This window comes from Chiloscyllium punctatum, chromosome 15 (assembly GCF_047496795.1).
Source record: "Chiloscyllium punctatum isolate Juve2018m chromosome 15, sChiPun1.3, whole genome shotgun sequence".
In the NCBI taxonomy this organism is placed as follows: Eukaryota; Metazoa; Chordata; class Chondrichthyes; order Orectolobiformes; family Hemiscylliidae; genus Chiloscyllium; species Chiloscyllium punctatum.
In genome coordinates, this window is record NC_092753.1 from 3052517 (window position 1) to 3080502 (window position 27986).

Sequence of the window (27986 nt, forward strand, 5' to 3'; positions counted from 1 at the left end):
AAGGAGAAATGGTTTCTACTGCCAGGAGAATGAGTAACCAGGGAACACAGATTTATGGTAAATGGCAAAATGTCTGGGAGAGAACATTACAATTTGCAGAGTGACTTATGATGTGGAATGCATTAAACTTAACAGGGAAATCAGGAGGGCAGAAAGGGGACATGACATAGCTTTGGCAAATAGGGTTAAGGAGAATCCAAAGGGTTTTTATAAATACGTTCAGGACAAAAGGATAACCAGGGAGAGAATAGGGCCCCTCAAAGATCAGCAAGGCAGCCAATGTATGGAGCTGCAGGAGATGGGGGAGATACTAAGTGACTATTTTGCACCAGTGTTTACTATGGAGAAGGACATGGAAGATATAGAATGTGGGGAAATAGATGGTGCCATATTGAAAAATGTCCATATTACACAGAGGGAGTGCTGGATGTCTTGATACACATAAAAGTGGATAAATCCCCATGACCTGATCAGGTGTACCCTAGAACTCTGTGGGAAGCTAGGGAAGTGATTGCTGGGCCCCTAGATGATATAGTCACAGGTGAGGTACCAGAAGACTAAAGGAAGTCTAACATGGTGCCACTATTTAAAGGAAGGTGGTAAGGAAAAGCCAGGGAACTACAGACTGGTGAGTCTGACATCTGTGGCGGGCAAGTTGTTGGAGGGAATCCTAATGGACAGGATGTACATGTATTTGGAAAGGCAAGGACTGATTAGGGATAGGCAACATGGCTTTGTGCGTGGAAAATCACGTCTCACAAACTTGAGTTTTTTGAACTAGTAACTAAGGGGATTGATGAGGGAAGAGTGTTAGACATGATCTATATGGACTTAAGTAAGGCGTTCGACAAGGCTCCCCCATGGGAGATTGGTAAGCAAGGTTAGATCTCACAGAATACAGGGAAAGCTAGCCATTTGAATACAGAACTGGCTCAAATGTAGAAGACAGAGGGTGGTGGTAGAGGGTTGTTTTTCAGACTGGAGGCCTGTTTACTAGTGGAATGCCACAAGGATCAGTGCTGGGTCCACTGCTTTTCATCATTAATATAAATGATTTGGATGTGAGCATAAGAGGTATAGTTAGGAAGTTTGCAGATGACACCAAAATTGAAGGTATAGCGAACAGCAAAGACGGTTACCTCAGATTACAACAGGATCTTTATTAGATAGCAAATGGGCTGAGGAGTGGCAGATGGAGTTTAATTTAGATAAATACAAGGTGCTGCATTTTGGGAAAGTAAATCTTAGCAGGACTTATACACTTAATGGTAAGGTCCTAGGGAGTGCTGCTGAACAAAGAGCCTTAAGAGTGCACGTTCATAGTTCCTTGAAAGTAGAGTTGCAGATAGATAGTGGAGGTGGTGTTTGGTATACTTTCCTTTATTGGATACAGCATGGAGTACAGGAGTTGGGAGGTCATATTTCGACTGTGCAGGACATTGGTTGGGCCACGTTTGGAATACTGCATGCAGTTCTGATTCTCCTTCCCATCGGAAGGATGTTGTGAAACTTAAAGTTTCAGAAAAGATTTACAAGAATGTTGCCAGGTTTGGAGAGTCCGGAGGGTTTGACCTATGGGGAGAGGCTGAATAGGCTGAGGCTGTTTTCCCTGGAGCATCAGAGACAGAGTGGTGACCTTATAGAGGTTTATAAAATCATGAGGGGCATGGATACGATAAATAGACAAAGTGTTTTCGGTGGGTTGGGGGAGTCCAGAACTAGAGGGCATAGGTTTAGATGAGAGGGCAAAAGATATAAAAAGGGACCTAAGGGGCAGCTTTTTCATGCAGAGTATGGAATGAGCTGCTAAAGGAAGTGGTGGAGGCTTGTACAATTACAACATCTAAAAAGGCAGCTGGATGCGAATATGAAGACGAAGCGTTTAGATGGACATGGGCCAAACGTTGGCAACTGGGACTAGATTAGGTTAGGATATCTGGTCGGCATGGAAGAGTTGGACCAAAGGGTCTGTTTCCATGCTGTACATCTCTATGACTCTATTAGTAACTTTCAAAAGGGAATTGGATTTCTATTTAAAAGCAGAATTCTGCAGTACAACAATGAGAAGAATAGAAGATGGACAGCAACTCAATCATCATGGACAAATTGTCTCCTTTTGTGCTATAATTCTACAAAAGCCAAATCTTGATTTACACAACCCACATTTTGACGTTAAACAGTATGGCTTTAAACCATTTGAGGGAAATAGGTGCATTGAAAAATATAGATAAAAGGTATCATCTTAGACTAGCTGCACAATGTTAAATTATCACTAAGGAAAAGCAAAAATACCTAGCCTGTTTCCAGGGTTGCGTTTGAAAAGCATGCGCAAGAGACTTTGGGAGTCAGGACTTAAAAACTGTGGCATTCCCAATTTTGCTCTGTAAGAATAAATACAAACAAACACATTTCAGGATAAAGTGTTTTGAATAATTTCATTAGCATTTAAAAAACACCATTCATTGAAACGAAATACACTGAATATTTTGTTACTTACTTCAGGATCATCGTCATAGTTTCCTTTCTATCCTTCCCTTGAAAGGGCAAGGTACCTGTAAGCATCTCAAACTGGAAACCAAAGATGTACACAGAATATTACTCAAATACTCAAACTGAAGGAATTATGACTCTATGATGATGAATTAGAAATAAGTGTGACACACATGATCTTTAGAGTATAATTTTGAAATACAGCATAGCTTGAAACATTGCTGATCATTCAATTTTCCCACTATTTCCCCATCAAACATCTTGGCATCAATTAAACTCAGTTATGACGCATCCATGTGGGGTAGCAAATTCACAACCCTTTGAATGAAAAAGAATTTTCATTTTGCTTCAAAATGAATGGTGCTTAGCCTTCAGCTCCAGAGAGTACAGCCCAATTTACCGTGGGGGTAGCTGTCTGTGTGGAGTTTGTACAGTCTCCCTGTGTCTGCATGGGTTACCTCCGGGTGCTCCGGTTTCCTCCCACAATCCAAAGATGTGCAAGTCAAGTGAATTGGCCATGCTAAATTGCTCAGTGATAGGTGCATTAGTCAGGGGTAAATGTAGGGGAATCGGTCTGGGTGGGTTACTTTTCAGATAGTCGGTGTAGACTTGTTGGGCCAAAGGGCCGGTTTCCATACTGTAGGGAATCTATTCTAACCTTACTCAGCCTCTCATCAGAAAACAACCCTCACATCTAGTGACCCTTCGCTGTATTGCCTCTAATGGCAACAAGCCCTTCCTTAAATATGGAAACCAGAATTGCAAACTGTTTAAGAGACAATCACAAATCCTGTACATTTGTAGCAAGACTTTTCAGTCTTGCACTCCAAGTACCTTTGGTATAAAGGTCAACATGTTATCTCCTTCCCCAATCATGCTGTACATGCATGCTAATTCTGTAATACAACATATAAAATTTCACAATTTTAAAAATGCTTTACTACTCCTACAACCATTTCCCAATATCATATAATTTTCTGATTCCATATGTAGATGCACCTACTAGACAAAGTGCAAAGCTTGACCTACTCCTGGGAAATCAGGCAAGGCAGGTGACCGAGCGGTCACTGGGGAAGCATTTTGAACCAGAGACTATAATTCCATTAGTTTTAAAATAACGATGGAAAAGAAAAGACTGGATCTGAATGTTGAAATTGAAGGCAGGACAATTTTAATAGTATTAGGCAAAAACTTTCAAAAGTTGATTGGGGGCAGATGTTTGCAGGTAAAAACACAGCTGGAAAATGGTAACCCTTCAAAAAGGAGAAAACGAGATCAGAACCACTGTTCCTGTTCCAGTGAAAGTCAAAGCTGGTACATGTAGGGAATACTGGATAACTAGAGAAATTGAGCTTTTGGTCAAGAACTAGAAGAAAGCACATTCCATGTCGGGTTTAAATAGCAGAGATAGAGTGAATGCCTAAGAGAGTATACAGTCAGTAGGAATATACTTGAGGGGGAAATCAGGAGGGCAAAACAGGGACAGGAAGATAGTTTTGGCAAAAAAGGGTTAAGGAGAACCCATTAAGGATAAAATACATTAAGGATAAAAGGGTAAATAAGGAGACAATAGGGCCCCTTACAGATCAACAAAGTTACCTATGTTTTTTGCATCAGTGCCAACTGTGGAGAAGGAGGATAGAGAACATGGGGAAGTAAATAACGACACCTTTGAACAATGTCCATATTACAGACATGGTGGCACTGGACATTTTAAAACACATAAAAAGGTGAATAAATATCCAGGACCTGACCTGGTGTATCCAAGAACTCTGAAGTTGGTAAGCAATTGTTGGGCCCCTTGCGAAAATATTTGTATCATCGATAGCTACAGATGAGCTGCCGGAGGCTGGTTAACGTGGTGCCATTATTTAAGAAAGGTGGTAAGGAAAAGACAGGGAACTATAGACTGGTGAGGCCTGACATCGAAGGTCGGTAAGCTATTGGAGGGAATCCTGAAGGACAGGGTTTACATGTATTTGGAAAGGAAAGCACTGATTAGGGATAGTCAACATGGCTTTGTACATGGGAAATCATGTTTCACAAACTTGACTGACATTTTTGAAGAAACAGAATTGATGAGGGCAGAGTGGTAGTGATCTATATGGATTTCAGTAAAGCGTTCGACAAAATCCCTCATGGGAGACTGGTCAACAAGGTTAGATCACGGAGTACAGGGAGAATTACACATGTGGATACAGAATTGGTTCAAAAAGGTAGAAGGCAGAGCGGTGGTGCAAGGTTGCTTTTCAGACTAGAGGCACGTGACCAACAGTGTGCCACAAGGATTGGTGCTGAATCCACTGGTTTTTGTCATTTATATAAAAGATTTGAATGTGAACATAGATTTGATTATTAAGTTTAGAGATGACACCAAAATTTAAAAGTTGTCATGGACAGCAAAGGCTACCTCATAGTACAAGGGGATCTTGATGAGGTGGGCCAATGTGCCAAGGAGTGGCAGATGGAGTCTAATTAAATAAATGTGAGATACTGCATTTTGGAAAGAAATCAGAGCGGGACTTACACACTTAATGGTAGGGTCCTGGGGAGTGTTGCTGAACAGAGATCTTGGAGTGCAGGTTGTTAGTTCCTTGAAAGTCAAGTCACAGGTAGATATGATAGTACCGTTTTATTGATCAGTGCATAGACTATAGGAGTTGGGAAGTCATGTGGCTGTACAGGACATTGGTTAGGCCACTTTTGGAATACTACATACAATTCTGGTCTCCCTGCTATAGGAAGGATGCTGTGCAACTTGCAAGGGTGCAGAAAAGATTTACCAAGGATGCTGCCAGGATTGGAGGGTTTGAGCTGAAAAGAGGGGCTGAATAGGCAGGGGCTATTTTCCCTGGAGCAGAGGCTGAGAGGTGACCTTAGAGATTTATAAAATTAGGGGGGTGAATAGGGTGAGTAGACAAAGAATTTCCCCAAAGTGGGGGAGTCCAAAACTAGAGGACATAGGTTTAATATGAGAGGGGCAAGATTTAAAAAGGAGCCAAGGAGCAACTTCTTGTGCCGAACATTTGTCCTAGCTTATGATGACTTATTCTGACCAAACTATTCTTTGTAAGTGTGCGGTGAGGTCTTCCTCAATAACAAATTTTAGCACTTTCATCATAATAGATGTCAGGTTAACTGACCTGTAGCTGCTGGTTTCTCTCCCTCTTTATTTACTGAGTTACAGCTAAAAAGTTACAGCTTGTAACACCATTTACAGCAAATAATACCTCAGAAGTACTGAGGTCAAAGAAGATCAGCCTAGAGTAATCAGATGGCGAGCTCAAGTAAACTGACAGGTAACTATTTTAAACAATCACTGGCTCAGATTCAGAAGTTGGCAGGAGGCCATTTGATCTACTGTACCCACGCTGCTCAAAGCGCTGACTACACGGATCCAATTTCCAGCTTTTGACCCATAGCCCTAGAGGCTATGGCAATGCATTTGAATGTCTAAATATCTAAATACTGCGCAAATCCTTCAAACGCAACCACTCTTTCAGGTAGTGTGGTCAAAACTCCCATTATATTCTGGGTGAAAACATTTTCAATCTCCCCTTAGCCTTCTGCCTTTAACCTTAAATCTATGTCTCTAATGGAATAAGCACCTATCTATCCACCCCATCTATGCCCCTCAAAATCTTGGACATCTCAATCAGGTTCCCTTCTCATTCTTCACTGCTCCCAGGAAAACAATCCCAGTCTATTGAATCTTTCTTTATTTCAGACCCTCTACCCCAGGCACATTCCTGATATATCTCCTCTGCACCATCCATCATACGACCACATTCTGTAACTTGGTGACCTGAACTGCGTGTAGAACTCCAGTTGTGGCTTAACTCACGTTTTTACAGTTTCAACATAACCTTCATTGCTCTTGTATCCTATGCCTCAACTAATAAATATCCCATCTGCCATCTTAATCGTACCTACTTGCCCTATTACCTTATGGTAGATGCATACACAAAGATTCCACTGATTTAGAGTACTTTCCAAGTTATATCATTTATAGCATAGTCCTTCGCCTTGTTAGCCCGCCCCAAGTACAGTACATCATTCTCCAGGTTGAATTCCATTTGAAACTGCTCTGTCCATTGTTCGTCTAGTTTATAGCTATCCTCCTCACTGTAAACCACCCAGTTTTCATGTCACCCACCAACTTCTTGACCTTATCACCAATGTTCAATTCCATATCATTAATGTACATCACAAACAGCAAGAGCCCTAGCACCAAGCCCGAAAGAACCCCAATGGAAACAGTCTTCCTGTTACAGCAACATCCCTCTATTATCATCTGCTGCTTGCAACCTGAGCCAGTTTTGGATCCAACATCACATTGCCTTCGATTCCATATCTCTTGCTTTCTTGATCAGTCTGCGGTGAGGGACATCAAAAGCCTTGCTAATGACCATGTAGACCACATCAAATGCATCCACCTCGTTAGTACTCCTGAGGCCACCACCTCAGAAGACTTTGATCCAATTAGTCATATACTACTTTCTCTGAAAAAATCCATGTTGATCATCCCTGATTAATCTCAGTCTCTCCAACTGCAGATTAATTCCATCCCTTCGTCTTCATTCTAATAATTTCACTGGAGGTTAGATGGACTGGGCTTATTGTCTTGGTGTATCCCTTTCTTAATAATGGATTTGCGTTAGCAATCCTCAAGGCCTCCAGCATGTCAGCTGTGGCCAATGGGGATTTGAAAATTACTACTAATGTGCCTGCTACCTCCTCCCTTGTCTTCCTCAATACGACACTTCTCAACCAGACCTGCAGATTTATCCTCTTTTAAGGCTGCTAAAGCATCTGGTACCTCACCTGTCTCTGTATGTTAATTTCTTATAGTATGTCACAGTTAAATAGGGACTGTGCCCAAGACTTCCAGACCATACTGCTCCCCCTGTCCTTTTCTTGTCCTTATTCATATTCTAAAAACTAAAAATTGTGCTTTCCTTTGTTCTACCTGCTGACGCTTTCCTAATTTCCTTTATGTTCCCTCCTGCACTTTTTAAACTTCTCTACACACTGCCATATTAGTCCTTAGCATCTGCCATGAGCTTCTCTTTTTCTTAATCCTAACCATTAAATCCCTTGGCATTCAGGGTTCTCCAGTCTTGGTTCAACCTTTACCGGAACATATTTGTTCCAGACTCACTGTTTGCTTCTTGAATGACTCCCACAGTTGTGACAGCTTTATTTGAAAAGCAGCTGCTTCTAGCCCACTTGGCCAAAATTGTATCTTAGTAAAATCAACCCTCCCTCAGTTTAGAGCCTTTGATCCAGCCCACTCATCTTTTTCCATAACTATGGGTTATGGTCACTACTCCCAAAATGTTCTCCACGAATACACTTGAAATGCCCAGGCTCAATTCCAAATATTTGGTCTAGAACTGCCCTTTCCTTGTGGTCTATGTAAAAATATTCTCCTGAAACCAATTAAACCATTTTGTGCCTTCCCTACCTAGCACACAAACTCTCCCAGTGAATATTTAGGTAGGTAAAACACTATATTTACTGCCATATTATTCTTGTACATTTCTGAAATTTGGTTACATATTTGTTCTTCTGTTTCTCCCAGATTGTTTGGTGTCTACAGTAAAGACATAACCCCGTTTGCCTCTTGTGATTTTTCACTTCTATCTATATAATGTCTTGAAGGATCAAATGACAACACAAATCTTTATTGCTATAACTAATTATTTGATTACTTTTGTAATAGCTCCTATTCTCCCTCTATTTTGTCTGGATGCCCTATAATCTACAACTGCTAATCCTGCCCACCTTTGAGCCATGTCTCAGCCACAGTTATGATATCATACCCCTCCAACATGCCTCTTTGCGCCCTTAAACGTATCAATCTTATTCCTCAGGCTCCTTACATTAAAATATATTCCACTCACCCTTGCAAAACTCATTCTTTCTTAACAGGCCTATTTTCTCTGACTTCCAGACTCACTTGATCATGTTTTAATATCCAATTCCATCTCAACTGATCTCCCCTCTGAGCTATTCATCAAGATTCCAATCCCCTCCAAATCTTGTTCATATTTGCCCAAATACCAAATTGTTGATTGGTAAACCCTTCTGCAAAGGTGTTCAGATGTAACCTGTCCAATGTTTACAGATCTCACTTTCTCTTTCTTCCTATTCATTACTCTAAACATAGACCACACCTTCTAGCTGTTCACTCTCTCTCTTCAGAACATCCTGCAGCTTTTACACGACATTCTCGACCTTGGCACTCAGGAGGCAACACATCATACTGGAAGCACATCTATGGCCACAGAATCACATCTCCTTCCCCATTCGTGAATCCTCTGCCACTAATGCCCTTTCACATCATTTCCTCTTTCCTTCGTCTTACTGAACAGCTGGACTTTCCACAGTGCCTTGGCCAGTCTCTAGGGGAACAGTTATTTTCACTGTTTTCCAACAGTTTGCAAGAAAGATGCATTCTTGGATTTTGTCACTACCAACTTCATCTCCTCCTGCTGGCAGTTCCTCATTCCCTCTTTGCCTGCACTTCCGAAAGGTATGGGTGACCACATCCTGAAACGTGCTATCCACAAATCTGTCACTCTTGTTAATGTACTGTACTGCCCCCAGTTACCACTCCTGTTCCAAGTTCCAAGACCTGCAACTTGAATTACTCAAGCTGGAGACACGTCCTGCACATATAGTCATCCGGACCACTAGGAGGATCTAGGCTTCATCTCAGTGCAGGATGTGCAAAACCATGGGCCTCAGCTCCCCATACAGACTTTCAGTAAACAGAATATGGATGCATGCTTTTATTTTACCCTTACTCCTATTAAATATGCCCTTTGGAACATTCATTCAACTGAAGCATAGGAATTTAAATTGGCCAATCAGTCTCTCAGACCTGTTCCACTTTAAGATTTTAATCATGGTTCTTCTGTATCTCATTTCCTTTGATCTGCCTCGAGTCTATATCCCTTAATACCCCCAACAAAAATATCTCGTCTACAAAACTTTCCATAAGTCAATAAATTGTTGACGGATAAAGGTTATTTCCGATTTCCACCAGTCTTTGTTTGACGGGCTTCATTACATCAGCCTAGAAAGTCTAGGTTCAATATTAAGATTATACCCTCTCCAAAGAGGACAGTTTCTCTCAAGATATTTAATCCTTCGTAACAATTCAAGTAGTTCACCCCTTAATCTTCAATACACAAAGAATTACAAGCGAGTTATTCTCATACTTCAACCCTCCAGCCCCAGTATTAATTGCAACCACTCCAATGCCTGTCCTGAGGTAATATGGTGATCAGATTTGAGGGCTGTAACTGCAAGTTTAATCAAATCAATGCTTTATGTAAGCTAACTTTATTCCTTTGCACCTCAGTCCCTGAGATTAGGGTTAAGATTCCACTGATCTTTTTCTTAAAAAAAAGTTGTACTCACTCACGTTTAGTTATTTCAGTACATAGACCCAGCATCTCACTGCTCTAGTTTCTAGTTTACAATTTGACATCTTTCTTGAGTCTAAAGTGGATGATTATTTACTTCCCCACAATGAACTCAGTCATAGTTTGGCTCACTCACAATTGATGACCTCCTGATAAAAATCACCCAAACAGTCCAGGCAACAAGTGTTGCTAGTTCAGTTCCAAATCTGAGGGAAGAAGCATGATCAGCACCCTAAAAGCAGTTAGCTATAAAAACACACACGCTTAAAATTCCAGCAGAGCAGAAAGATAGATCTCAAAGCTATATTCAAGCCAAACCACCAAAAACAGGAAATTTGAAAACAGATATGATAAATTTTTGAATACAGTGGGAGCTAATTGAATTATTTTCCCAAAAAAAAAGCTTGATTTTAAGAACTGCTTTAAATGAAAATTCAGTCCTTAAACAAAAATCACAATGAAGTGAGGCAAGTGCATTCAATGTCAGAGAGAAAATGGGATGAATAATATTTACAAGAACACATTCCCTATGGCAAATAAAGTCTAATATGAATGAGTTCAAAAAAAGCTTACCATGAGAACACCAAAAGACCACCAGTCAGCACTCTGAGTGTGGCCTCTTCTGTTAACTACCTCAGGTGCCATGTACTCCACAGTACCACAGAACGAATAGGCTTTCTTCTCATGATCAATAGACTCTTTGCTCAACCCAAAATCTAATTGGAAAATAATGCACTTCAGAATTAAATGTTATTTCAATTATCCACATCAGACTAATGTTTATACAACTAACTTATGACGTCTGATGCCAAAGCAATAAATTCAGTGAAAAATACAGCAAGGAAGCAGCAGCTTCAACTGGGGTAAGGTATCATCTCCCCTCAGCTAAATTTCTATTAAGCCCAGCATAATCTTGCAATCATCTACAATTGCATGGATGTGATAATCTACAATATGCTCACAGGTGAACACATGTTCTGCAGGAAGTTATGTAGAGGTGTGGCGGCAGCTGACCCACTGGCAGAAGACAGAAGGTCAGCACAAGGAGAGGAGAATTTGAAGAGAAGTAGACTAACAAGATTAACACTCAACAGGCATGCAAAAATAGGAGAAGGCGGTTACAACTTCTAAGGCGGCTGCGACGAGTGCTTCAATGGGCCTTTGAGGATGTCAAGACACATCAAGGACACAAAGTTATCAAAGAGTCAGCCAGGGATAAGAAAATCCCCAAAGCTGTAGAAATGAAAGGAACCATGGCAACACTAGGCTGGGTCCAAGAAGGGATGAAGATAATTGTAAGAGAAAAAAGGGCAGGAGTGAAATTGAAGTGATGGACATTACTAGTAGCAGCCAAGATGTGAAAGCAAATCAACCCAAGGGAAAACAAAATACGAACCTTGTTATTGGAATTCATATATTGAAGCAGTAAGCAGGGAAGAGGAGACAGCTTTCAGGAGTTCAGATAGGCCACACAATAGAATAAAGTTGAAGTAGAGTGGCATCGACATGGCACATCAATAAACTCTCATTCAAAACCAGAGACATATTGATAACAACTGGAATATTCAGAGGGTGCATTGGAGGTATTTCCACAGGAACAAAAATCCAGAATAGTTTGTGGGGCAGTGAAAGTGCATGACAGAAGATGGAAATTGCAATAAAATTCCAAGGTAAGAGCAGAGCATACTGTTTCAGGACAGCAAATTACTAGTCAGGAGTTGAATTGTACCTCAAGTTGTAAAACGAGCAGATCAATCAGATTCAGATGAGTGTGTTGTGAGGGAAAAGTTACTTTAAAATGTACACAACCAACCAGCAGAACTCTGGAGTTTAATATTACCATGTAGTCTGGTGCAGCAATATAGAAATGTGAAAGGATAATTTAAGGAAGATCTAGTACTCACTGAGGCAGAGATTAGACAAAATGAGGGAAGAAAAGCAGAATTCCTGAAATAACTCAGTAGGTCCGAAAGAGTTTGTGGAGATAAAACAGAGGTAACAGAGTATGATATTCTTTTTCAGAAGTTATATTGAACTTGAAATTATAACTTTTAAATTGATGCTGCCAGATCTGCAGTTTCCCCAGCATTGTTTTTTTTTAAATTTCAGATTTCAATCGTCTGTAGTATTGCACTTTATCTGAGGCAGTGAGGAGATAGGCTGCAGTGGTTTAAGTTGACTATCTATTGGTACTAAAATGTACTCAACAGTTAGTCCACTGAAATTTTAATAAAGGGAAACATTCGGAGGGAAAAAGTACAAAGGATAGCAGAAGATGGCTGGGGACATCTGCACAGCAAGGAGCTCTGAGCTTTTGGCTGGGTCCACTGCTTTCCATCATTTACATAAATTATTTGGATAGGAACACAGGAGACAGAGTCATAGAGATGTACAGCATGGAAACAAACCCTTCAGTCCAACCTGTCCATGCCGACCAGATATCCCAAAGTTTGCAGATGATACCAAAATTGGAGGTGTAAAGGACAGCAAAGGAGGTTATCTGAGAGTACACCAGAGTCTTGATCAGATGGGCCAATGGGTCGAGGAGTGGCAGATGGAGTTTGATTTAGATAAATGTGTGGTGCTGCGTTTTGGAAAGACAAATCAGGGCAGGAATTATACACTAAAATGGTAAGGTTGTGGGGAGTGTTGCCTTGGAATGCAGGTTCATAGTTTGTTCAAAGTGGAGTCGCAGGTAGGCAGGATAGTGAAGGCATTTCGTATGCTTGCTTTTATTGGTCAGTACATTGACTATAGGAGTTGGGAGGTCATGTCGTGGCTGTACAGATCATTGGTTAGGCCACTTTTGGAATACTATGTGCAATTCTGGTCTTCCTGCTAGAGTAAGGATGCAATGAAACTTGAAACGGTGCAAAAAAGATTTATAAGGACGTTGCCAGGATTGGAGGGTTTGAGCTATAGGGAGAAGCCGAATAGGTTGGGGCTATTTTCCCTTGAGGATCAGAGGCTAACGGGTGACCATTTGAGATTTTCAAAATCGTGAGCAACATGGACAACGCAAGTAGACATGGTCTTTTCCCCAGGGTGCAGGGATTCCAAACTCAAGGGCATAGGTTTAAGGTGAGAGGGGAAAGATTTAAAAAGGGACCTAAAGGGCAATCTTTTCATGCAGAAGGTGGTGTATGTATGGAATGAGCTGCCAGAGGATGTGGAGGAGACTGTTACAATTACAACATTTAAAAAGGCATCTGGATGGTTACATGAATAGGAAGGATCTGGGCTAAATGCTGGCAAATGGGACTAGATTAATTTAGAATATCTAGTCGGCATGGATGAGTTGGACCAAAGTGTCTGTTTCCATGCTGTACAGCTCTATGACTATGACCAGCCTTAATGCATTTCCTAATACACAAGCTTTGACAACCCATTCTTGCATCTCTATAGGTCTTTGCAGCAAATTTTGTTCATAATATTCCTGTGGTATGCATTAAAAGATTTTACTATATTAAAGGCATAGTATAAACTGTTGTGTAATTCCCCTACTATTAGCCAGCAACATACTTCATTAATGAAACTTAGAACACAGAACATGGAAAAGTACAGCACAGAACAGGCCCTTCAGCCCATGATGCTGTGCTGAGGATTATTCTTAACCTAAAGTAAAATAACCTAACCTACGCACCCCTCGATTCACTGCTGTCCATGTGCATGTCCAGCAGTTGCTAAATGTCCCAAATGACTCTGCTTCCAGCACCGCCGCTGGCAACACATTCCATGCATTCACAACTCTGTGTAAAGAACCTACCTCTGATGTCTCCTCTAAACTTTCCTCCTAACACCTTAAAACTGGGGGGAGGGGGGTGTGAAGAGAAAGGAGGAGGAAAATTTTCTTCGAACGAGATGTATGACAGCAAGAAACTCTTGGATTGTAAGATGGGTAATTCATATAGGTAGTATTTAGAAATAACAAGAGGAACAAGATAGTGATGTGAATAGTCTACCAGTAGTGATACTGGAGGACAACATAAAAACACGAGATAATAACGGCAAGTACATGGAGGAATTCCGTACATTCAGGACAGTTTCAGAATAACATTTTGTGGATCCAATCAAGGATCAGGCTATTCTGAATCCAAATGCATAATGCACATGTTTATAAAACTATGCTAGGTAGCAGATTTCCTGAGAAACAGTGGCTATAGCAATAGCAGCATTTAACATTCAGCTGAGTGTGAAACATGGGTCAGAAACAACTGTGCTAAAAACTTGATGAATTGAATGAACTAAATTAATGAGGGCAGAGTTGGCTGAAGTGAATAATGGATTGATTTTTGGTCATATGTATCAAAATACAGTAAAAAGCTTTGTTTATGAGCAATACAAGCAGATCATAGTAAGTAAGCACGTACAGATTAGAAAGACTTAAACAGAGGCATTCAGGCTACATCGTACAGGGTATGCAGTGGATGGGATCAACATTAGCAAGATCAGCATTATTTGAGGCTAGACAGTCTAGTAAGGCTGGGAAGAAGCTGTTCCTGAACATGTTAATGCATGTGTTCAGACTTCCGCATCTTCTGCCTGATGGAAGAGGCAATGGGTCTTTGATGATGTCGGCAGTCTTTCTGCGACAGCAAGATGTGTAAATGGAGTCCACCAATAGAACGCTGGCTTCCGCAGTGGTCTGGGCTGTGCACACCACCCTCTGGAGTTACTTATGGCCCTGGGCAGAGCAGTTGTTGCCATACCAGGCAGTTATGCAACCAGACAGTACGCTTTCTATGTTGCATCTGTAGAAGTGGTGAGGGTCCCTATGGACAGGCCAAATTTCCTGAACCGCCTGAGGAAGCAGTGTTGCTGTGCCTTCCTGACCATCGCACCTACATGGGAAGTCCAGGACAGTTTGCCAGTTATCATCACTCGGAGAAACTTGACCCTCTCCACCCTCAATCTCAGTTCTGTTGATGTAGATAAGGGGCATGTTCTCCTTTCTTTCTGAAGTCAATGATCAGTTCTTTAGTTTGTTGACTTTGAGAAAGGTAGTTTTCATTGAACCACATCACCAAGCCCTCTGTCTCCCTTCTTTATTTTGACTCACTGATATTAGATATCTGTCCTGCTATGGTGGCGCCGTCAGTGAACTTGTAGATGGCATTCGTTTGAAATTTAGCAACAGTTGTGGGTATACAATAGGGGCTGAGGACGCATTTTGGGGGGGGGGGGGGGGGGGGGGGGAACCTCCAGTGTTGAGTGTTATTGCAGAGCAAGTGCAGTTACCTATCTTCACTGATTGCGATCTGTGGCTCAGACAGCAGAGGATCCAGTTGCAGGGGGCTGAGCCAAGCCCAAGGTCATGGAGTTTTGAGACCAGCTTCTAGAGGGGATAATGGTTTTAGAGGCTGAGCTGTAGTCAATTAGCTGGAGTCTGCCGTAGGTATCTTTGCTGTCGAGATGTTTCCAAGGTTAAGTGCAGGGCTAGGGATATGGCATCCAGTGTGGACCTGTTAAGTCACTAAGTAAATTTTAGGAGATTGAGGCAGGCTGGGAGACTGGAGTTGATGCAGGCCATGACCAGCCTCTTGAAGGTTATGGACTGGGAAAGGAGTTTATCAGAAAAGATAGTTGAGGAATAATCTAAGAAAATAGTTCATGACTTTCAACAAATATGTATTCCGGTTAGGACTGAAGATTTCATGATCAGGATAAACTGAACACTGAACAAAGTAGCAAGAATTAAAAGTGAAAGAAAAAAAATCCTAACAACATGTCAAAGATTAGTGGTAAGCAGAGAATTAAGAACTTTTAAGAACCAAATGACGACCAAAAAAGGGAAAAACTAACCTGAGGATAACCGAGAAAGTACCATCAAAATGGACAGCAAGAGCTTCATTGGATATACAGAAAAGGAAGAGAGGCGCCAAAGAAGGCAAAAGTCGAGCCTCATTCTCTAAATTGTTAGGAAATAATAATTGGGAATCCGGAAAATAGAGGGGAGCTGAATAAATACTTAGCTCTCACTTTAGAAAACACTAATAGCATCCCAAAAATACTGCACAATCAAGGGCAAAAGAGAACAGGAAATAAATAAACTATCACTCAAAACAAAGTACTCTGGAAACTAACAGGACTAGAAGCCATTAAGTTCCTTGGATATGACAGATTGCATCCTAGAATATTAAAGATATCTATAAAGTGGATACATTGGAAACGATCTTTCAAGAATCCTTAGGTTCTGGAAATATTCCAGAAGATTGGAAAGTTGCCAATATAACACTTAAATAAGGGAATAAAACAAAAACAAAACACTACAGGACAGTTGTCTTAACATCTGTCACTGAGAAATTGCTGGAGTCTATTATGAAGAGCAGAACATTTACAAATTCATAAGTCAGGCAAAATCAGCATGGCTTTGTGATGGTGAAATCAGGCATGACAAATTTATAGAATTCCTTGTGGTGGTAAGAAGCTGAACAAACAAAGGGGAAGTAGCAGAAGCATTATACTTTCATTGTCAGGAAGATTTCAGTAAGATTCGGTATGTCGAAGATACTTAAGAACAGAACTGGCCATGATGTTGGAGGTTGTATTTTGTACTGGTACAGGATTGGTTAACTAACAGATGACAGTTTGAATAAGGGGGCATTTTTTTAAGGTGGCAACCTATAACAAGTAGAATGCTGCATGGTCAGCGAAGGGAGCATTATTAACAATATTATTAATAACTTGAAAATATCCAGATCCCAGACCTGATCCCCTAATCTGTTACGGAACGGAGCTTATCAGATAGCCAGATATTTACTCTTCAGATGGCAGTTTGCTCTTCCACCGCTTTTCAAAACCCTCTTATATACCTTTGATGACCTGTCAATTTTCTTGTAATAGGACTGATCGGAGGTTGTCAAAACCTTCAGATTTAAATGTAATTGGGTTTTGGTATCTAGGGCCTGGTTTAAATTAATTGGCTAATATTCAAGCTGGTTGCCGTAACACCAAAACAAGCCTGTTGTTGTTGCCAACCACACAGCCAACTGATACGTTTCAATTTCAGAACTGTATGTGCACCTACATCTGCTTGCAGACGTTTTTGTTTAAATCTCCCAAGTTTTGAAAAGCACAATCTCTTAAAAGGACCATTACTCTTCACCCACCCCACCATCCTTACAAACAAATTGAGAAACTTCCAACTTCCTGCCTTCCAATTCACAAGTACGCTACATAACTTCACGCAAATCAGAAAAATAATGTACTTCTGCCAAGTTTGCAAATTACAAAAGTAGGCGGGAAGGTGAGTGCAGAGGAACCTCGATTATCCGAAAATTGGATTATCCAAAGGAGATCTCCAGGTCCCAACAGAAACATTACATCAAAGACGTGCTGCCAGCAGTGATCGCGACTTTTGTTTACAGTAATTAAATAGGCATCATCTCCAAATGATTGACCTCCCACCCTCCCTCTCTCCCCACACTTTTCCTGGAGTTCGGCACAGGGGTGTACCCTAAACCTCCCTTCCTCAGATAATTGCTCTAACATTGTCCTGTACAGGGTAAACATGGAACCTGTCAAAAAGTTGCAGTAAAAAGTTAAATATGTGTGTGTGTGTGTGTGTGTGTGCGCGCTATTTTGAGACTTACCCCACAAAAGCAGCAGCAGTCTTGTTATTGGTGTCCAATCCGGCTGCCCCAGATAGGGGGTGGGGGGGCAGTGTTGGACAGGGTTTTGGGGGGTGGGGGGCGGTGGGAAGAGAACGTCTGGTCGACCAGGTTTGGGGCAGGGGGCGGTGTTGGAAGGGGTTTGGGCGCGATGGGCCGTGTTGGGGGGGGGGGGGGGGGGGGGTTCCCCACACTGTGTGCTGCTGCAGTCTCCTGAACAAAGAATCTACAGAGGGACACAGCCAGGTTAAGGGAGTAGGCCAAAACTTCGCAGGTGGCATATGTGGGAAAATGCAAGGATATGATCTTGGACACGTTAAATGTTATTTAAGTGAAGACAGATTGAAAAAAGCTGCATTACAGTGGGATCTTTGGGCATGAATCACAAAATCTAGCAACCAACATCAGTGAGGAATAGGGAAACGAAATGTAATGTTCTCTTTTAGTTCAAATGGAATGAATTTTAATGTAGGGAGGTTTTGCTAAAACTGTACAAGGCAAGAATACAACCACATCTAGACCACTGTACAGTTTTTATACTGATGCTGACACTGGATGCAGTCCAGAAACTGCTGTTGGCCCTGGACACTGAGGAATCCGCTTATGAGTAGAGACTGAGTAGTCTGGGCTTCACGTCTTGGAGTCTAAGATTGAGAAGTGACCTTATCGAAATAGAGGATCCTAGAAGGCGTAACAGGGTAAATTCAGTGAGGTTGTTTCCCTGTGTGTATTTAGAACCAGAAGGCATAAGCTCAGACTCGGGCCAGCCATTTAAGAGATGAGGAGTTTTCAAATCTCAGTTCAGTGAATGAGCGGAACTTCTCTTTTATTGCAGAGGTGTAGAGACTGCATTGTTAATTATGTCCAATGCTGAGTAGTTTGGGAAAAGATGGCTAAGTGCTGTTGAGAATTGTCTGATCAACCATGATTTCACCATGGTGGAATAAACCCAACAGGCCAAATGGCCTACATTGCTCAGAGGTCTTACGGAAACTTACTTGGCACCTTAAGCCCAGTTCTTGTTACATTTAGACATGGATAGCTTCGATACCAGAAATGTCAGTGCTATAAGACACTGAGAGGATACCTCCAACGTGAAGGCCAAACCCCCCTCTCATGAAAAGATACTTGGATTTTAAAACCATGAACTTTTAGAAATAGTCTTTCCTCAAAATTTCTTTTGAAAGAAATTTGGTTAAACCATCCCTAAAGATGACAATGTAAGGTCAATTATATGTAATACAGGCAGAAAATTAAAGTTAACAGAATCCATATTAATGGATTACTCACCTGTTAGTTTAATATGACCCTGTTCATCCAGCAAAATACTGAAAGAAAATAGTTAAATTTAATTCCTTGAAAGGAGTTTTGACATTGAAATTCAGTAACAATTCTGATAATCTACATTTTAGTAAACACAATAAAACAACTTCAATTATTTATTATGTGGATAAAACACTAAACAGTATCCTGCAGAATATTTCATTCAACACTCAATGAAAACTTAGTGAAAGATGAAAATTTCAGCAACTTACTTTTCTGGTTTTAGATCTCTGTAGATAATTCCCAGACTATGTAGGTGATCTAAAGCAAGAGCCAGCTCCGCAAGATAAAACTTCACATCCTCTTCAGTGAACATAACCTGGTGAGGATAATATCATTTGGATTCAATGCTAACACATTTAAATAGTTCAAACTGCTCAAGACCGCACAAACTTTAAATGGAAAATAATGAAAATGGAGTCATGGAGTCCTACAGCACGGAGACAGGCCCTTTGGCCATTCATGGAAGTTAAATTACAACACAAGTGAATTATTTTTAAACTGTTGGTACCGAAATTGCATATAGAAATAAGAAGATGCTTAAGACTAAAATTTTTCATCTACATTGCACCTTAAAACATCCGCAAGCAACTGAGACAAAAATCATCAGAACTAGAGACGCAGAAGGATTAGGAGCAGTGAATTAAAAGATCAAAAGATCAGTGGCTTTTGGACAGAGTGAAGAGATAGCAAAGTAGAAAATTTAAGAGGACCTTGGTGGAAATGATGAGCTAAATCAAAGTTGTTTAGTTAAAACTGGAATGGACTACTTGAGTTAAGGAAGTGGAGGCCAAAGGGGAACAATACAAAGAAAGGCATAGTTGGATGGATACAGGTCACTTTAAGAACAAAGGTTTGAGGCTATGCAAACAGTGAACAAGTTCTGAAAGGAATTCATTAAACAAGAATCAATAACTTTGAAATTGACTTTTTTTAGGTAGACAGAAAGCTGTTTTCCAAAGGAGGCAGCCACTAAAATAAGAGTTCAGTTTTCCTGCCTCCACCAATATTCTCAAAATGGTGGGGACGTTGTAAAAGCCATATTTACTTAACATTTATTTATGAAGCAAAACTTTTCCTGGCACTCAGTATCAGCACTGCACATCATCTGGCCTTAAGTGATTTGTGGTCCTGATTAGACAGGGCTAGCAGTTTCTCTTGCGCTTACCATCACAAATTTCAAACTACAAACACTAGGATTTGCTGACAAGAGACCAAATAAGCTCGATCACTCCATCATTGGAGTGACTGTACTAAACATGATGGGATTTTCATGCATCTTTTTGACTTTCAAGACCAGCTCCTCCATTGATTGATGAGGGAATTCATAATGGAAAATAGTCCCAACTGGATCATAGGCAGGAAAACAGACAGGAAGACATTTATGCATTTTGGTCTCCCAGGATAAAATCGGTTGGAACATGAAGCTGTTAAACTGCTAACTGCCAAAGGTTGAGAAAGCAGCTTGCATGCAAACATTTGAAAATATCAGACAGGCAAGAAAAGACAACTGGTCCACCCAGCTGTCCCTAAAAATTCTGATGCCTTGTGTATCAGGTCACATTATCACCTAACTGCCAAACAGCCAAGAACACAGCGAAAAACAAATTAAAACACCAACAATTAATACTGAGAAGACTAGAATATTCTTTTCCAATTGTATAAAGTGACTTATAAAAGTTCAAGTGAACGAACTAAACATTAATGTGAATGTATTCATTGGTGATGATGCCAATTGGTTAACTGCAGGGCCACAATAACCTCCACTTACTGAGCACCTTTATATAAAATATCTCAAATGTTTCATTGGAATGCTATCAACCAATTTGACAGTGAGATGCAAGAAGATATCAGTACAGATGACAGTGAAACTAATGTTCCACCAGGCTTAAGAAATGTCTGAAAAGAGCAGAAGGGGATTGAGACACAGGGGTGTTAAAGAAAGATAATCGAGGTTGGGATTCCTGAAGTTTCAAGTGCAACTGCTAATGATAGTGATTAAAACTGCTGCATCTGCAAAACAGCAAAATTTGGACAACTATTACAATTCTCAAAGTCACGTGTCTGAAGGTGGTTACAAAGACAGAGATGGGTAAGGTCAAGAAGGGATTTGACAAGGATGAGAATTTTACAATCAAAGCAGTACTTAATTGGGAGCAACAGTAAATCACCATGCAATAGGGTGATGGGTGAACAAGACTTGTTGCAAAGTGGAATTTTGGGCAGTTTTGGGTAAAGTGTTAAAGAATTCTTGCATAAGATGTGGCTGACACTGGCTGGGCCAGCATTTATTGCCCAATGCTAATCACCCTTTGAAAGACGGCAGTGAGCTGTGTTATGACGCAAGGTAAACTCTCCAGTTTAATGTAAACCAACACCACAAAAGATTTATCCCATGCAGTTATCTGTGAAAATTCAAGACGCCAAGAACAATTAAATGCCGTTTACAAGTCCTTCCTCTAACCTTCCCTTCCATAATACTAGTCTGATAAAACCCTGATTAAGATTTACAAAACAAAACTTATTTCAAAACAGGCGGCTTTCAGTTTTATCTGTATTCCTGTCTTTTCCTCTTGGGGATTCTGCTTCACATGTTATTGATCAGTAAAGGTACCTGTAAGAGAGCTATTTTCCAGGTAGTCTTGACATGCTGATAGCTTGGCAGTTCTTCTCTCAACAGTTCAATGTTCCCTGGCCTTATACCCCCAAAGAATCAGATTATATTATGTAAGATTGTCAACATACTAAATTCAAATTGGATTGGAGTTTGGAAGTTTTCAGGGCATAATTTAAACTGATTGGCCTAATTCGAATTGGTTTTGTCATTTCCAGGCAACCAGCTACCCAGGCTACCCCAGTGGCTGGATCATATGCTACATTGTATCTTACTGAGAACACCTGATGCTTTCACTGCTAGCTTCTAACTCTCAAAAGGTACAATACACCCACATCTTCATAACACCTTCCCCTTAAGAAAAAATGAACCATAATGAAAAGATGGCTTCATTCTTTCTTTTAAAAAAAACATTACTCTAACATACACATAACTTCAATATATATTCACCTTAACTTCTTACCATATATACGTGTGTGAGTGTGTGAGTGTGTGTGTGTGTGTGTGTGTGTGTGTGTGTGTGTGTGTGAGTGAAAACATTAAATAAATATAAATCTCATCTAAACTCAGTTAAATCCACAATAACACATCTGCAATTACATTCTTACGATCTGCAACATCTACGATTTTAACATTAAAACTCTAACATAACATTCCAACAAAATAGTTTCATATTCTCATCTTTAAACTGTTCAAAAAATATAAGATTGTGATCAGTGTACACAACTGCCTCCAACACATTGCTTGTGACATACACATTAAAATGTTGAGGGGCCAGTACCAAACTCAATAGTTTTTTTTCTCGATTGTGGAGTATTTCCTCTGGTGGATGCTGATCATCTTCAAATAATAACCAACTGGCAGTTCAATCCCATCCTTATCTTCCTGTAGGAGTAAAGCGCCAACTCCTATGACAATAGCATCAATGGCGACATTAAAAAGGTTTTGAAGTTTGGTGTAGCTAAAACTGGTTGGCTGGTTAATATGGCTTTCAAATGGTCAAATGCCTCCTGACATGGTTCTGTCCACCGCAACTGTTGTCTTCTTCAGCAAATCGGTTAACGGTGCCACTACGCTGAAGAAGTTTGGAACAAACTTCTGATAGAATCCACTGAGTCTTAAGAATCAAAGCACCTCTTCCTTCAAGGTTAGTCACTGAAATTCCTTGATGACCTTCATCTTTACGTTCCATGGGATCAACCTTCCATGACCGAAGTTATGTCCCAAGAATGTCACCTCTGCTTTCGCAAATTCAGTTTTAAGCTTATTACCAATTTTGCTTCTCGTAGTTGTTCAAAGAGCTCTGCCAACTGTACCATGTGATCTTTCCAGGACTTACTAAAGATCACTACATCGTCCAAATAGACTTCACAGCTTGTTAACCCAACCACAACTCTGTTCATGAGTCTTTGGTATGCGGCAGGTGCGTTCTTCATTCCAAAGGACATCACTTTAAACTGATATAGCCCATTTGGGGTTACAAACGCAGAAATATCTTTCGCCAACTCTGATAAAGGTACCTGCCAGTAACCACGCATTAAGTCCAACTTGGTGATGTAACTGGCTTGACTAACCTTCTCGATAGTCCTCGAATCTAGGAATTGGATTGGAGTCTGATTTTGTAACGACGTCGATCTTCTGATTGGCCATGCAGAATTATTGATTCCCGTCCGATTTGGGAACTAAGATGATCAGCGAACTCTACTCACTCTAGCTTGGTTCGATGATGTTCTCATTGAGCAAGGCCTCCGCCTTCATCTGGGCCTGCTTGGCTTGGAAAGGATTAAGCTGATAAGGGTGTTGTTTTATCAGAACAGTATTCCCTATGTCTATGTTTAAATTAACTCTGCAGGGGCATGGGAACCTAGACTGTAGCTTTAGGGTGCAGGACCTGGAGTGTAGGGAGGTTAGGAACATGGCATCAATCTCAAAAGAGGGTGCCTGTAAACAGGAAAGTGGCTTGAAGTGTGTATACTTCAATGCAAGAAGTATACAAAATAAGGAAGGTGAACTTGCAGCGTGGGTTGGTACCTGGGATTTCGATGTTGTGGCTATTACGGAGACATGGGTAGAACAGGGACAGGATTGGCTGTTGCAGGTTCCAGGGTTTAAGTGTTTTAGTAGGGTCAGAGGTGGGGGTAAAAAAGGGGGAGGTGTGGCATTGCTTGTCAAAGATAGTATTACAACGGTGGAAAGGACGATGGATGAAGACTCGCCATCTGAGGTAGTTTGGGCTGCGGTTAGAAATAGGAAAGGTGAGGTCACCCTGTTAGGAGTTTTCTACAGGCCTCCTAATAGTCCTAGAGACGTAGAAGAAAGGATTGCGAGGATGAGTCAGGAGAAGAGTGAAAGTAATAGGACGGTTGTTATGGGAGACTTTAACTTTCCTGATATTGACTGGGAAAGCTATAGCTCGAGTTTGTTAGATGGGTCAGTGTTTGTCCAATGTGTGCAGGAAGGTTTCCTGACACAATATGTAGACAGGCCAAGAGGTGAGGCCATACTGGATTTGGTTCTGGGTAACGAACCAGGCCAGGTGTTAGAATTGGCAAGGCAAGGGCACAATTGATATGTGGAGCTTGTTCAAGGAGCAACTATTGAGTGTCCTTGATAAGTATGTACCTGTCAGGCAGGGAGGAAAGGGTCGTGTGAGGGAGCCGTGGTTTAATAAGTAATTGAAATCCCTTGTTAAAGGGAAGAGGGCAACCTATGTAAAGATGAGGCGTGAAGGTTCAATTGGGGCGATTGAGAGTTATAAGGTAGCCAGGAAGGATCTGAAGAGAGAGCTAAGAGGAGCAAGGAGGGGACATGAAAAGTCCTTAGTTGGTAGGATTAGGGAAAACACAAAGGCTTTCTATAGGTATGTCAGGAATAAAAGAATGACTAGGGTAGGAATAGGTCCAGTCAAGGATAGTAGTGGGAAGTTGCGTGTGGAGGCTGAAGAGACTGGGGAGACACTGAATGAATACTTTTCGTCAGTATTCACTCAGGAACAGGGCATTGTTGCCGATGTGAATACTGAGTCACAATTAATTAGAATGGATGGCTTTGAGGTATGTAGGGAAGAGGTGTTGGAAATTCTGGAAAGGGTGAAAATAGATAAGTCCCCAGGGCCTGATGGCATTTATCCTAGGATTTTCTGGGAAGCAAGGGAGGAGATTGCAAAGCCATTGGCCTTGATTTTTATGTCCTCGTTGTCTACAGGAATAGTGCCAGAAGACTGGAGGATAGCAAATGTGGTTCCCTTGTTCAAGAAGGGGAGTAGGGATAACCCTAGTAACTATAGGCCGGTGACTTTCACTTCTGTTGTGGGCAAAGTCTTAGAGAGAATTGTAAGGGATAGGATTTATGAACATCTGGATAGGAATAATGTGATCAAGGATAGTCAGCATGGTTTTGTGAAGGGCAGATCATGCATCACAAACCTTACTGAATTCTTTGAGAAGGTGACTAAGGAGGTGGACGAGGGTAAAGCGATAGATGTGGTGTATATGGATTTTAGTAAGGCGTTTGATAAGGTTCCCCATGGTAGGCTACTGCAAAAAATACGGAGGTATGGCATTGAGGGCGAGTTGGAGGTTTGGATTAGGAATTGGCTGGCTGGAAGAAGACAGAGGGTAGTAGTTGATGGTAAAGGTTCATCTTGGAGTGCAGTTACTAGCAGTGTTCCGCAGTTACTAGCGGTGTTCCGCAAGGATCTGTTTTGGGACCATTGCTGTTTGTCATTTTTATAAATGACCTGGAGGAGGGGCTAGAAGGTTGGGTGAGCAAGTTTGCGGATGATATGAAAGTCGGTGGAGTTGTTGACAGTGAGGAAGGATGTGTCAGGTTACAGCGGAATATAGACAAACTGCAGAGTTGGGCAGAAAGGTGGCAAATGGAGTTCGATGTGGCTAAGTGTGAGGTGATTCACTTTGGTATGAGTAACAAAAAGATAGGGTACAGGGCTAATGGTCGGATACTTGGTAGTGTGGATGAGCAGAGGGATCTTGGTGTCCACGTACACAGATCTCTGAAAGTTGCCACCCAGGTAAATAGTGCGGTGAAGGCGGCATATGGCGTACTGGCTTTTATTGGGAGAGGAATTGAGTTCTGGAGTCCTGAGGTCATGTTGCAGTTGTATAAGACTCTGGTGCGGCCGCATCTGGAGTATTGTGTGCAGTTTTGGTCGCCATACTATAGGAAGGATGTGGAGGCACTGGAACGGGTGCAGAAGAGGTTTACCAGGATGTTGCCTGGTATGGTAGGAAGATCGTATGAGGAAAGGCTGAGGCACTTGGGGTTGTTTTCATTGGAGAAAAGAAGGTTTAGGGGTGACTTGATAGAGGTGTACAAGATGATTAGGGGTTTAGATAGGGTTGACCATGAGAACCTTTTTCCACGTATGGAGTCAGCTATTACGAGGGGGCATAGCTTTAAATTAAGGGGTGGTAGGTATAGGACAGATGTTAGGGGTAGATTCTTTACTCAGCGAGTCGTGAGTTCATGGAATGCCCTGCCAGTAGCAGTGGTGGACTCTCCCTCTTTATGGGCATTGGATAGGCATATGGAGGATAGTGGGCTAGTGTAGGTTAGGTGGGCTTGGATCGGCACAACATCGAGGGCCAAAGGACCTGTACTGCGCTGTATTTTTCTATGTTCTATGTTCATGTACAATAGCATTAGACCTCCCCATCTGATTCTTACGTATGTCCTTATATTGCAATAACAAATCTTTCAACTGTGTTCATGCTTTTGAGACAGACAGCTTACCAACCTATCCCACTCCTCAAAGTCTTAATCTTTTAATCTATTTTGAGGCAGACCAAAATCCACATCATCTGGATTTGATTCCTCACTCTGTGGGGCAGTAAAACCCGTTTCTCCAGTTCTTTCTCTCGAACATAATGCGGTTTCAGCATGTTCACATGACATATGCTAAACATTTTTCCCCTATCTGGCACCTTTACTAGATAGTCCATCTGACTAGTTTTTCTCAATTTGATAGGGACCACTAAACCTGGCTTTGAAGGGATCTCCTATCACTATTACTGTTACAGTACTAAAGTATAATACCCTTGAGAAAACACAGTCTCAGAGCTTTTATCTGCCACCTACTTCATTCTACACTGCCCTTTTCAGGTGCTGTTTAGCTAACTCATCTATTCTATTTAATCTCTCCCTCATCTTCAACAGATAATCTTAGCGTGAGATCTCAGACTTTGGTCCTGTCAAATTTTCTTTAATTTCGGAGAGCCTCTCACTTCATGACTGAATATTAACTCAAAAGGGAGTAAACTGAGTAGATTCATTTGGGGCATCTCTAATGGCAAACAAACGAATAGGATACCTTTATCCCAATCATTCGGGTAATCCTGACAGTATGCTCTCAACGTGGTCAAGTTTGCTGCCACCTTTCTAAAGCTCCCTGGGAGTCAGGATGATGTGCATTAGATTCAAAGTGCTGTATACCTAAGCTATCCATTATCTCTTTAAATAGCCTAGCAGTAAAATATGACCCTTGGTCTGACTGAATCTCTGTGCATTGCAGGCCAATAAAAATGTTTTTGTACCTTAGCCTGAGTCTTTTGTACCACTAGATGACCTTCTACAGGTAGTTCATGTCCGACTGGCAACACAATCTGGTGCACTTTGGCCCATTCCTCCACTGTACTAACCTACCATGGTCTTCATTTCTGCCTAGAGATTCTAATCTTTCAGACAATAACCCTTCTGTAATATTCTCTGCCTACTTTTCAGAGTACGCATACACCTATATCTTCTAGTGTCTTGTCATGCTGTTGCAAATCTTAGTCTTTCAGGAGTAAACACTTCAGTCTAAGCCTCTGCCTGTTCAGGCTTCTCCTGCACCATTACGTCAAACAGGGTATCCGCTAACTGAACTTCAACTCTTTCATCTTTTTCTTTACTTTTCGCTTCATGTTGCGACTTACGATAGTGGGATCTGGGAAAATACCAGGATATTTCTGTTTTAACTCCTCAGTTTCTTGGTCTTCCTTGGGCTTCTCCACAAGGAGTGTCACTCCTACCTTGGATCGTGCCAAATCATTCTCAAGAACCAACTGGATTTCTAGAACTGACACTGTCAATCACTCCCACTGTAACTTTCCCAGTCTTGAGTTAGCACTCCAACCTGATCTTAAAGGAGAATGCTAAACCTCTGTCCATCTATCCCACAAATTACCCCACACTCGGGTAACAGATCAGAAAAAAATGTTCGCTCATCCCTTACCGTCAGTAACTGGTTAGACCCTCTATCTCTCAAATTATAACTACTTGTCCTTCTGCCCCTGTTCTTTCAGAGTAAACTTTACCCACAGGCAAATTCTTTGCAGAGATCAGGTACTAACTCCATACCCTGTCCCTGCCCAGGCTGTGCATTCTCCTGCAGCTCCTTGGCTCTTCTTTGAGTCTCCTTTACTACTTTCATTAATGCCACTGGCTTAACTTCTTTTACCACATCTTTTCCCACAGTGCCTTTAATGACTAGCATTGTGACTGTACCTCCTTTCC

At 41.3% G+C, this 27986-nt stretch overlaps 1 protein-coding gene across 7 annotated transcripts in view; it reads right to left on the reverse strand.

The window, feature by feature from the left end:
* The window catches only part of LOC140485987 (ribosomal protein S6 kinase alpha-3), a 117823-nt gene that overhangs the window by 21506 nt on the left and 68331 nt on the right, over window positions 1-27986 (reverse strand). For all 7 annotated transcript variants that reach the window (XM_072584483.1, XM_072584479.1, XM_072584482.1 and 4 more), the window contains 5 exons: window positions 19072-19178; window positions 18827-18864; window positions 10500-10642; window positions 2498-2568; window positions 2293-2381 (listed from right to left, as the gene is read on the reverse strand). In XM_072584483.1, the coding sequence (XP_072440584.1) occupies window positions 2293-2381; window positions 2498-2568; window positions 10500-10642; window positions 18827-18864; window positions 19072-19178 (448 nt within the window). The remainder of the gene's footprint in view (window positions 1-2292; window positions 2382-2497; window positions 2569-10499; window positions 10643-18826; window positions 18865-19071; window positions 19179-27986) is intronic.